The sequence below is a fragment of the Engraulis encrasicolus genome, chromosome 1 (genome assembly GCF_034702125.1).
Source record: "Engraulis encrasicolus isolate BLACKSEA-1 chromosome 1, IST_EnEncr_1.0, whole genome shotgun sequence".
Lineage (NCBI taxonomy): Eukaryota > Metazoa > Chordata > Actinopteri > Clupeiformes > Engraulidae > Engraulis > Engraulis encrasicolus.
Window position 1 is genome coordinate 34,895,485 of NC_085857.1, and position 12,521 is coordinate 34,908,005.

General features: G+C 45.5%; 1 protein-coding gene across 1 annotated transcript in view; it reads right to left on the reverse strand.

Annotated features, from left to right (window-relative positions):
* LOC134450646 (protein AF-17-like) overlaps positions 1 to 11,460 on the reverse strand; it is a 96,746-nt gene extending 85,286 nt beyond the window's left edge. Inside the window, exons 1-2 of the mRNA XM_063200537.1 lie at positions 11,166 to 11,460; positions 7,561 to 7,640 (exon numbers count right to left, since the gene is read on the reverse strand). Coding sequence (XP_063056607.1) covers positions 7,561 to 7,640; positions 11,166 to 11,274 — 189 coding nt within the window. The 5' untranslated portion in view covers positions 11,275 to 11,460. The remainder of the gene's footprint in view (positions 1 to 7,560; positions 7,641 to 11,165) is intronic.
* Positions 11,461 to 12,521: the final 1,061 nt, after the last annotated feature.

A 12,521-nucleotide genomic window follows, 5' to 3' on the forward strand; every position in this document is an offset into this window, starting at 1 on the left:
TCCCAATTGCAAATGAGAAAAAGACTTTACAATTGAGCTTTTGCAAGATATTGAAATATAATGCTGTTGTCAGTGATGTCATCATGACGAGAAGCAAGTGGAGGAGGCAAGTGGAGGAGGCAAGGTCACATATTGGGATGCACCCCATGGTGTCTTAACAAAATGGCTAACCTCTCAATGAACTATTTGGTTTCTTTTATGGTGTCATTTTAACAGGGAGAGGACCAGATGCCACCAGCCTGTGAGTCTGGATGGTAAAAGAGTGGCAAGCAGTCCACAACATTACAGCTCCACTACAAACACTGTAACCAGAGATTATTTAAGTATATAGAGATATGCCAATGTAATAGGTTGCTATGGGCACCTAACATGACCAGGTTCCGGTCTGCCTAAAGGGGCGTGTCATAATACTCCTAGCATTGAATAGAACAGTCCTTAGGTCTGCCTAGGTCTGCCTAAAGGGGGATTTCCCCCTCCCCCCCTTGCAATAATAGAACCCGGAAACAATGGGCCAATGGAACCTCTCTCTCTCTACTCTCTCTGCTGTAACTCTACAAAATATGTATATACTGTACATTTACGTCTAAGTCTTTATGGCTTTTGGGCCCTGTCGTGGCCTAACGGTAGGGCACTGGGTTACTACACTGGCAACCCACGTTTGATTCCCGCCTGAGTCATTTGCCGATGGATCCTTCCCCCTCTCTCTCTCCCTACTCATTTCCTGTCTTTCCTTCATGGTCCTGTCAAAAATTAAGGTATAAAACCCCCTAAAAAGAAATATGGCTTTAAAAATGTGTACCGGCCAGATTACAGGATAATGATTTTGAATAATTGATTATATTTACTCTGCCATGTACAGCATGTGGGTCTATTTGTCTGTGATTATGTCTCTCTCTGTGTCTGCACTAAAATAGTGTGCAGACTCTCTGTCCCTGTTCCCGTCTGACACCTTAGCCTGCCACCTGTGACCTCTCATACGGATGACTGCACCACGCCTCCACTGACGGCCAGGGCAGTCTACTCCACTCAAGTCAGTCACCCCAGGAATTCGCAGCCATTTAAAACAAAAAGCTGTGATCTAAAATGCTGAGGTTTTCAGGAAAATCGCGGTGGAAGTTGCAGTGCTTTTCAGTGCTGTTTCGTACGATTTTGCAGTGTTAACTGAAGGTTGTGATGAAGTGCGATTCCCATTTTGTAATGAAACTTGAGGAATATTTTGAATATTGACTTATTAGGCGTGGTGTAGAAGGTGAAAGCCCATTGAAAGAATAGGCCTACAGACACAGGTAAATGATGTATTGATTCGTGAGTAACTTCGTAGCCTCTTACTGCAGCTGGGGTCGCCAGCGACCCTATTCACTTGCTGAAAATGCTTAACTACATCATAACAACATTGCTATGACATTACAGAGAGCCATAGTGCTGCGCTATGGGGCTGGGGTTAAGCTAATTGGTACAAAATTGCAAAATTGCACTGAATTTGCATAAAAGTTGCTTAAAGGACTTGACTATTTGGCCCTCCATGAAATTGAAATTGAATAGCACTGGTGTATTAGTGAACTACTGAGAGGCTTCCGAGTGTACCTTCCTAACAAACAGGCTGGCTAAACAAACCGACTGTAGTCTGGGTGGTGCATTTGCATTCATTTCCCTGAGGTCATTTACAGGCCCAGTCATTCGCCCTGTGGGGGAGCATCTCGGCACAATGGTAGCATGTTTGCTTTCAGATTATGTGATCATATTTCACCAGTTTCACAGATGCCAACAGGTGACAGTGTGCAACCGACTGCTTGACTACACAACCACTGGCAGGAGGAGGAGATCGCATGAGTTGAACGTCTAGTTCAAGTTCAAGTTCAAGTTCAAGTTTGATTTGCCTCCAAAGGAAATATTAGGTTGTAGCAGGTATTAAAACATTCAGACCAGATGCCAGATGATAAAAACAACATAAATTAATGAGAATATTGAGCATTGGACATCTGTCTTTCTATCTGTTGCTGTGTTTATACTCATGAACGGCCATCCGGGTACTTTGCTTGTAAATGTGCGTTACGCCCCTTTATGGGGGAAATCAAACCGAATGTCTCATCTACTTACATGCTACACAGGCTAGGCTAAATGAGCACGGGCCATGCTTCAGCCACGTCTGTTTGGCTATATCATTTGAACAGCGGGCAACACAACACGTTTTCGGCATGTTGAGCGTGGACAACGCTAGTCTACAGGTCCTTGTATTTTGTTTTTTCTTTCCCAACACCACCAATTGACTTGCATTGGCTGTTTTCCCCCACAAAAGCGCGTAACGCACGTGGAAAACGTCACACCGTTCATCAGTATACTATACAATATGTTTGTAGTGTATGTGTAGTACGTTGTATCTTTGTGTGCCAGTCGTGTTTTTTCTAGTGTTATGTTCATACTAAATGTTGTACTGTTCTGGAAATTGAGTCTACTCCGGTGTGCTTCAGGTTTTGCCACCATTCACGATGGCTGCAACTGGCAATAGGGATTTCCAAGGCAAATTTCTACCATGAGGATGCTAATTACTCTACGAAACCTAACCTGACCTTACATAACAACCTCTGGCTGTGGCGGCACATTTCACATGTGAATTCTCTCTTTTCTATTGAAGTATTTTTGACCTTTACTTTGACATGACATTTAAGAGGTGACAGGAAGTGAGGAGGGGTGGGGCATAGAGGTAGAACATTAGACTGGAGGTGACACGACAATTAGCGACCTCAATGGAAAACGGCAAGTGCAATGTCTGTCTTCTGTAGGTAGACCTGTGCTCTTCAGTCAATGCAAATCAATGGAGAACACACCCACCTCTGTCAAATAAACGGTCTAAAACTGTGTGAATACGGAATGGCTCATTAATCAAGGACCAGATTTGAGATATCAGGCTAAATATCTACTTAAATCATGAGTCAATAAAATACATTTTAAAATCAGTTCTTCCTATTAAGCAGCACATTTCAACTATTGTCCTTGTACAGTCTGTCGATGAAAATTTCACACTAGCAAGCCATTTTTTGACAAAGGTGAACCCTCAGAGGTGAACCCACCCGTTTACATTGCTCAGATCTACCTACAAATAATGGCTGACAGATTGCAGTGAGAAAGGAGGCCGCAGTAGCTCTAGTCTAATGTTCTACCTCTATGGCAGTGTTTCTCTAACGTTTTTGAACAAACGCCCCCTGAACCTCATCATTAGCCTCCCAACGCCCCCTTGACCTCATCATAAGCCTCCCAATGCCCCCTTCACCTCATCATAAGCCTGCCAACGCCCCCCTTCGGTATTAAAAAATAACACAGACTAATGCACCCCAATGGCAACTAAGCACTGCCACCTCTCGGCTGTAGCCTTCTCAGCAGCATCCTAGGGCTCCCCAATGCCCCTCTGGGGGGCTGTAGAGCCCCCATTGAAAAACTCTATTCTATGGGTAGGGCTGGGAAATGACCCAAGTCAGTCAGAGGTGAACCTGCCCACTCTGTGGACAATTGGGCATGCAAACACAGACATTGCACAGCAACCCAGACACATGTGAATTCCCATCCTGACTTCCTCAACTGGGTGAATACTGTGGCATGTGTTAAAAAGGGGGGCAAGTCTCTCCATCATCAACACCTGCACAGCACCTGCTACACATCTGGACTGTGAAATCAGACTAAAAGATGAAGGAGAGGGCACCACAGCTAAATGCAGAAGACGAAGCAATGTGGTTATGAGGGAGCCCGTCATCTGTACTTTGAACTAGGACAAGAACACGTTATTATCTTTTCACGCGAGACTAAGTTAGAAAAGAGGAACATGGATGATTTCATGTTATTTATATACATACTGTATGTGTGGTTGATATTTTTTACATACGTCCTCTGACTACTGTGTCAGACGTATGGTTTATAACATAGAAAAGTAAGCTGCCCTGCTGCCTTTGTAAGTGAACTCAACTTGAAAAAGCCTCGAGTTAAGTTAAGTCTCCAGTGGAGTTAACTTACAAACTTCAGGCATCAGGGCAACTTACTTTTTTTATGTTTAACCCTTTATAGGGCAAGTGGCTATGTTTGATCACTTCCCCACCTATTACAAATGGCCCTGCCATTCCTCTATACAAAGGTGTACAACCAAATGAGACATATCAAATTAATCAGGAGGGATCAGGCATCATGACATTTGACCAGTCAACAGTGCCCTAGAGCCAGTCAAACTTTGGTGTTCACTGGAAGTTACGATTTGTGTATTTTTGTGCCTGTCTTCCTTTAAAGATGCAACTATAAATTAAAAAAAGTAAAAATGATAGAGTGATGAAGATCACACATTTTACAGATGAATAATGTTGCTAAATACTTAGAGAATTTTTGTTCTTGTAGGAGCCCAGAAACTAATTGAAAATGTCTTATGAAAAACAGGGTGACCATATTTGATCATACGCCCTATAGGGGTAGTCAATTTTGTCCAATACAGATGAATGGCATAAATAGTGCATAAGTGCCATATAATGCTAATTCATTTTATTTGTGTTGTTAGGGAGAGTTATTTGGTAACACTTTACTTTACGGATCGCTAATAAGTTGGTAAGGTCATGTTAATTTCATAGTTATTTCATAGTTATTTCAGGATAATAACTGTTTGTTTTTAGTAACAACAGCAACATAACTATACAGTTTCCAGTGCATTTTGGTGACACCCTGATGACTTGCAGCACGGTGAAACGTTGTTCACACACACACACACACACACACACACACACACACACACACACACACACACACACACACACACACACACACACACACACACACACACACACACAATGCACTGGAAATTGTATGGTTATTTTGCTTAGGGTTAAACCATTGAATTTTAAGGTATTTCAGGGAGTGCCCTATAAAGGGTTAACTGGCTGCAATGTTTTACAGAGTTGCATGCTAACATCAACACTCAAAATGAGAAGTCCTACCATAACTCAATGTGTTGTGGAGGAGGTGGTGCTTGTTGTGGTGCTGTGGTGCGTGAGCAAACATGTTAGTGCTCTACACTGTAAAGCATTGCAGCCAGTTAAACATAAAAATTAAGTTGCCCTTCTGCCTTATGTTTTGTAAGTTAACTCAACTTGAAAAGCCTCAAGTTGAGTTAAAAGTCTCCAGTTGAGTTATATAACAATTTTAAGGCATCAGAGCAACTTACTTTTTTTTACGTGTAACTGGCTGCGATATTTTACAGTGTAACACAGTGTGCCACACTCAAAATGAGAAGTCCTGCCACTCCATAACTCACTGTGTTGCGGAGGTGGTGGTTCTTGTTGTGGTGCATGAGTAAGCATGTGAGTGCTCCTTGACTCCTACACTCAGGCTAATTAGGGAGGCAAGGACAGAAGGCTGCCTAGTAGGGCTGCTCGATTATGAGAAAAATCAGTATCACGATTATTTCAGTCAATATTGACATCACAATTTTTTTTAGACGATATTTCTTTTGAAGACAAATAATTGTCATAACCAATTCACCTTCTTCCCTCTCTTCAGTAGTGTGAGTGGAGGGCCATAGAGAAACACACAGTGGTGTTCTGCATAAGTGTTGGGTAGCAAGTCTGCTCTGTGCTCTCAATGGCTCAAGCAGAGGGGAATGTGTTGCGCTTAGCCTACCTTTTGGCAGTAGAGACAAATGAGAAAAATATTGTTTCAAATCGATATTATGAAATTTGATATTGTTTGACAGAAATTCAATTCAATTCAGTTTATTCACCAGACTCTTGGTCATACCATAGTAGCCAAGGGTGGGCCTGGGTGGGCCTGGGCCCGCCCACTTGACATCCAGGCCCTCCCAATTCACACTTGACCGTCAACTTTTGCCATAATTAATGGCATAGCACTGAGCAATAACTAATCATTTTGTAAAAAGTCTGGTTCATCTTCTGTGATTTCTATGATTTCAATTTCAAAGTATCATTTTTGAGCGCGGTTTTATAATATCTACCTACACGCTTTCGGGTTGGGCCCGTCCGATTTTTTCTGGGCCCACCTGTTTTATTATTTCTGCCTACGCCCCTGCTCTTGGTCCACAGTTAGTCACATAAAGTACACAAAAACCCACATCAGGACAGACCAGTACAGATCAGACAGAAACCCCACAAAGAACAAACAAGCAATATCGATATCACGATATGAATTGGATTGCACTGCTCTACTGCCCCGGGAGTGAAGAAGAAGTGTGTGAGTGATGACTAAGCACCTGGTGGTAATGACATGGGAGAGTAGGCTGAAGTGACATAGTCTATGGAGGCTGTGTGTACGTGTGTGTGTGTGTGTGTGTGTGTGTGTGTGTGTGTGTGTGTGTGTGTGTGTGTGTGTGTCTGTGTGTGTGAGTGTGTGTGTGTGTGTGGGGGGGTGTACCCTTGGTGTGTGTGTGTGTGTGTGTGTGTGTGTGTGTGTGTGTGTGTGTGTGTGTACGTGTGTGTGTGTGCGTGTCTGTGCGTGTGTGTGTGTGTGTGTGTGTGTGTGTGTGTGTGTGTGTGTGTGTGTGTGTGTGTGTGTGTGTGTGCATGTGTGTGTGTGTGTGTGCGTGTGTACATAGCCTACAGCATTTAGAGAAGAGAGGCTGTGGGTGTATGTATGTGGTGAGAGTGAGTATATGTGTGTGTGGGAGAGGACACACAGCTATGTACGGGAGAGATGTGGTGGGTGTGCCAAGTGTGTGTGTGTGTGTGTGTGTGTGTGTGTGTGTGTGTGTGTGTGTGTGTGTGTGTGTGTGTGTGTGTGTGTGTGTGTGTGTGTGTGTGTGTGTGTGTGTGTGTGTCTGTGTGTGTGTGTCTGTGTGTGGGGGATATGTACGGGAGAGATGTGGTGGGTGTGCCAAGTTTATGTGTGTGTGTGTGCCAAGTTTGTGTCTGTGAGTGTGCGTGTGTGTGTGTGTGTGTGCCAAGTTTGTGTGTGTGCGTGTGCGTGTGTGTGTGTGTGTGTGTGTGTGTGTGTGTGTGTGTGTGTGTGTGTGTGTGTGTGTGTGTGTGTGGGGGAGGGGGGCTGTGGAGGAGGAATGGGGTGGAGATGGAGTGGAGATGTAGGAGGAGAGAAGCTGTGGCTGACAGGGTGTGGTGGGTGGGAACGGGGGTGGAACTGTGTGTGTGTGTGGGGGGGGGGGGTGCGGTGGTGGGACTGTGTGTGTGTAGGGGGGGACTGTGTGTGTGTGTGTGGGGGGGGGGACTGTGTGTGTGTAGGGGGGGAGTGTGTGTGTGGGGGGGAATTGTCATGGGAGTCGTGGGACTGTGTGTGTGTGTGTGTCTGTGTCTGAGAGAGACAGACAGAGAGAGAGAGAGATACTGTGTGTGTGTGTGTGTGTGTGTGTGTGTGTGAGAGAGAGAGAGCAAGACAGAGAGAGAGAGAGAGAGAGAGAGAGAGAGAGAGAGAGAGAGAGAGAGAGAGAGAGAGAGAGATTGTGTGTGTGTGTGTGTGTGTGTGTGTGTGTGTGTGTGTGTGTGTATGTGTGGTGTGTGTGTGTGTGTGTGTGTGTGTGTGTGTGTGTGTGTGTGTGTGTGTGTGTGTGTGTGTGTGTGTGTATCTTACCACTCGTGCTGCCCGCTCTTGCGATTCACACTTTCGGCAGAACCACGGCCCAGTTGGCACCTGCACAATGCCATAGCAGGCTGCAGAACACAGAAGCACAGAACACCATCATCCCCATTATCATCCTCCTCATCCTCATCATCATCACCATCATCATACACGTGATAATGATCCTCATCATATATCGTGATCATCATCATCATCATCTTTATCATCATACATAATGAGCATTATCACCGCCATCATTGTCATCATCATCATTATCATTCACCATAATCATCATCATCCTCATCACCATAGTCATAGTCATCACCCGCATCATCATCATCGTCATCCTCGCCATCATACGCGTGATAATGATCATCATCACTGTCATCATCATCATCATACACCATGACCATCATCATCATCATCATCACTGTCATCATCATCATCATCATTAACATCAACAGTAACAGCATCATCATCATCATCCCCATCATCACTACTACCATAACCATCCTCATCGTCACCATCATCACAACACGAACTGTCACTAAGCAGACAGTTATTATCAGAACAGGGTATTGGTTACAGCCCCAGGAGCAACGTGGGCATAGGTGCCTTGCCAGTGAGTGGAAGGTTGGGATTTGAACCAGCAACCCTCTGATCTTTAAGGCCAGGGCTGCCCCACAACACAAAACATCAGAACACTACGTGCTGGCGTAAGTTAGTTACTCTAGTGAAAGCCCAATTGGGAAACTCCAACTCCCGTTGTCATTGTGACGCAGCACTTCACAACACACAAGTGAACAATGCACAATGCACACAACACATTTGCATTTATGCCTCACCCGTGCAAGGGGGCAGCCCTCAATGGCGCCCCAAGAGAGCAGTGTGGCGAGACAGTACCATGCTGCTCAGGGTATCTCAGTCATGGAGGAGGATGGGGGAGAGCACTGGTTAATTACTCCCCCCACCAACCTGGAGGGTCGGGAGTCGAACCAGCAACCTTTGGGCTACAAGGCTGACGGCCTCCTTACCCATGACTGCCCACTCAGAACCGATACAATGCCCTAGCAGGTTGGACAGAACATTGAGTACTAAACATCAGAACACCACACATAGGGCCGGATTCAGATGGTATGGGGGGACACTGGCTACCAGTTGCTGTAGGTCCCCGCAGTAGACAAATGCCACAGTGAAGTTAGGTAGACTGTGTCATAATTCCGAGCCAGGAATAAGTCTTAAGATTGAAAACTCAAATTCAGCAGCGGGCTAATTTTTTTTAAGCCACATCTTGTCACAAGTCTACAATTAACCTCAACCTCAATTAACCTCAAATTCACAGTGGACCAAAACCAAATTCTGGAACAAAGTCACAGGCTGAACTCAATATTATTATTATTATTGTTTTAAATGGGTTAAAGGAAAATTCACAAACACTCGTTGTCATTGGATATGGTAGATCGAATGTGCCTACCTAGCACATATCCTGTTGTACATATACAGTATATGAGTGTGAGATGTTATTGGCCTGAGTCTGGACACACTCAAATTAATGGTGTACTATGTGGGCCAACAATAATACACATTTGGAATGATCTCGCGGGCCAAATAAAAGTGCCTTTCATGTGCTCTGGAAAGTAGATATTATCCAGTTTCGGCAACTTGTATATCAAAATGTCCTACAAGTTGCCCAGTGGAAAATACCACAACTAAGGCAGGCATTCCTACTGTATGTGCTTCCCATGTAGGCGCGTGATGTTTACCATAATTCCTAGAGCGCATGAATGGACCATGAGTTTGACATCCCTGCTCTACAATGCCACAGCAGGCTGGATACAGCACTAAAAACACAATACGGAAAGTGAAGTGAAAGCCCAACTGGGAGACTCCAACTCCCATTGTCATTGTGACACAGCACTGCACAGCACACAAGTGAATACTGCACACTGCACACAAGGAAATTGCATTTATGCCTCAGGAAGCCCCCAATGGCACCGGAAAGGGAGCAGTGTGATGGGACAGTACCATGCTCAGGGTACCTCAGTCATGGTGGAGGAGGATGGGGGAGAGCACTGGTTAATTACTCCCCCCACTCAACCTGGCGGGTTGGAAGTCGAGCCGACAACCTTTGGACTATGAGTCTGACGCCCTAACCGCTTACCCATGACTGCCCAGTGTCGTAGCAGTCTGGATAGAGCATTTAACCCCTTAATGCACGCCGTACCTCCAGTGGCACAGTGTAATAGTCATTGAAAATGTATACCAGCACTACACTACTGTGACATAACACAGGGCCTTAAGTAATGCACTACGACTTTGTCATTGCCGTCCAGGTAATCGCAAATTTATATCACCGCGTCTTAACGGGTTAAACACAGTAGGGAAAACAAAACCTCACTACACCACACAACACCACCTGCTGACGTGAGTTAGTTACTCCTACTGTGAGAAAGGTTGTCAAGGAGATGATGAGTCATGACAAAAACAACAGCCACAATGGCACCCACTCTTGAGGCGTGGGGAACACACACACTTGAGACACACACACACACGCACACACACATACAAACGCACACGTGCGCACACATACGCACATAAGCACGTGCACACTCACACACACGCATGCAAGCACACACATACACACACACACACATACACTCTGATGTGTGGGGATGGGGATACATTCTGTACATTTGTGTGCACTGCACAGACACAGACACAGGCACAGACATAGACACACACACACACACACACTAGATGTAGTGTGCACAGGAGTGAGAATGAAAATAGAATATCAAAGACTTGAAATGAAAACTATGACATAAAGTCTTGACAGACCAGCAGGACAAACTATCTCTCTGTACAAAGGAACGCCCACTCCCTATGAGTTTCACTTGACACTCTCTATTTAAACGTTGTTAGATGTTAGATCACCATAAGCAATTCATCACTTCATCATCATTTAGTGATGTCTGTTGTGCTCTTCTGTGACACCGTATCTGATGCATGGCTATCCAAAAAATTATAATAACATGGACTATCGACAAAATGAACTTGAGCTTGAAAAGTTTCTTATTCGTCTACAGATTGTATGTACTGGACTGGTGGAAGGATGATACACAATCATTCCAGGACAGGGTCCCAACGTGCCTCAGGCAACTCCAACAATGAGTGCGTAATAACGGTACACTTGAACGAGACAAGAATTCCTCCGCAAATGTTCTGCGTACCGGGGACAAAATGGTCACAGCGGCGCTACCAAGAAACAGCATGATGTCAACAAAGCATGTGGAGAGAGCTTTTGAGCAGTCCGCTTCGGGGCGACAATGCTCGGGGAGGCCCTGTAGCCTTGCCATAAAAAGCTAACCATGGCTAACCGCTCCGTGACTATCGAGCGTTATGTATCCTACCCACAATAATAAGGCTACATGATACAGCCTCTTTTTCATATCCAGTAGCACACCACCGACCACGGCTATGTCTAGAAGTGCTCAGCGACGCAGCACGCCCTCGTATGTATGTATGTCTGTGTAGTGTGTACACACGCCGCACGTAAGCGCGTAACAACCTCTCCCTCCAAAGCGGTAATAACATTGTAATACAGCAAGGCCAGTTACCCTGGTGCACGGCGACGCTGCAGCCGTGTCCATCACAATATACCAGCGGGTTCTCAGCCCAGCCGCGCTCATCGGAACACACACAGCAACCTCCAACCATTTCCCGCATACTGCTTCCATACGGTATTATATACACGTGTCTTGCAACTACTAATCCGTGCCGGGGAGCCTGGTAATTCTTGATTGTATCGGTAGTCCCGGCATGGCGCTCGGTGCAGCGGTTATATAGTAGGCAGAAAGGATCGGATCTCTGCGTGGGGTTGCCGAAGGCGACTTTTTTCCGTGATGTCCTCTTTCGTCCCCACACATACGAGATGTGAGGCAGCTAGTGCGCATGCCCACAACCCAGAGTCAGTCACGTTCACTCAGACCAAAATACTGGTTGTGAGACGAGACGGAGCAAATTTGTCGCGGCTGCCGCGAGCTACATTGTTGCGCTGTTTTCGTCTCGTGTTTGCTACACATAGACGGCCACGCCGAGCTGGGTTTGGAAGCGTAAACGTGACCTAAAACAACAATGGTTCAAGAAAGCCGGTGGTCAGCGACAAGGACAGGGTGCCTGGTATCTGGGGATGCCAGCATTTCTGTGCTGTCCCCAGAGCGCCATCTTGAGGATTTTTGAGAGCAACCCACTGCCCGGATGGTTATCCATCACATAGGCCTACATAGGCTACCCAATACTTGCCTCAGCCTCAGATTTTTTTTCCCTCTGAAGTCTAAAACGAATTCCAGATGTACTTGATGTATGCAGTCCATAACTGTAGCCTGTTGTATCAGTGGCCCCCTACACCTTTCCAAAATGGACACTTAGGTCTGGGAGGTTGATTGTTGTTCATTTTGGTGTTGGGGAACAGGAGTTATGGTGCACTAGGCCTAATCGAACATTAAGATGCCTTATAGGTTGTCAATGATTTAGGTCATTACAGTCCTAAATTGTGGGAAAATGTACGTATGTCTATTCAATGCTTGGAAGCACTCAGTGACCAGTTTCCCTCAGTTCTCAGAACACTTTTTGAAAGGCAATTGAAATGTTATTGAGGTGAAGACAGACGTGGAGTTATGGGTGGGGTGAGGGTAAGCTGGCCCTTTGCCCCTGGGCTCATGATGCTCTCGTATTGGTGGAGGGGCGCCCAATTGTGACCTTTGCAATCTGTATGGCAGGCCCAATCAGTGTTTTGTCCTGGGGCTGTGTGTACAATAGTCCTGCCACTGGTGGGAGATACATTACATGTCATTAGGTCTGCATTAAAAAAACACATAGCTGACACTTTTATCCCATGTGACATACTATCTCACAGGGTATTGGTTGCAGTTCCTGGAGCAATGTGGAGAAGGGTGCCTTTCTCAAGAGCATGT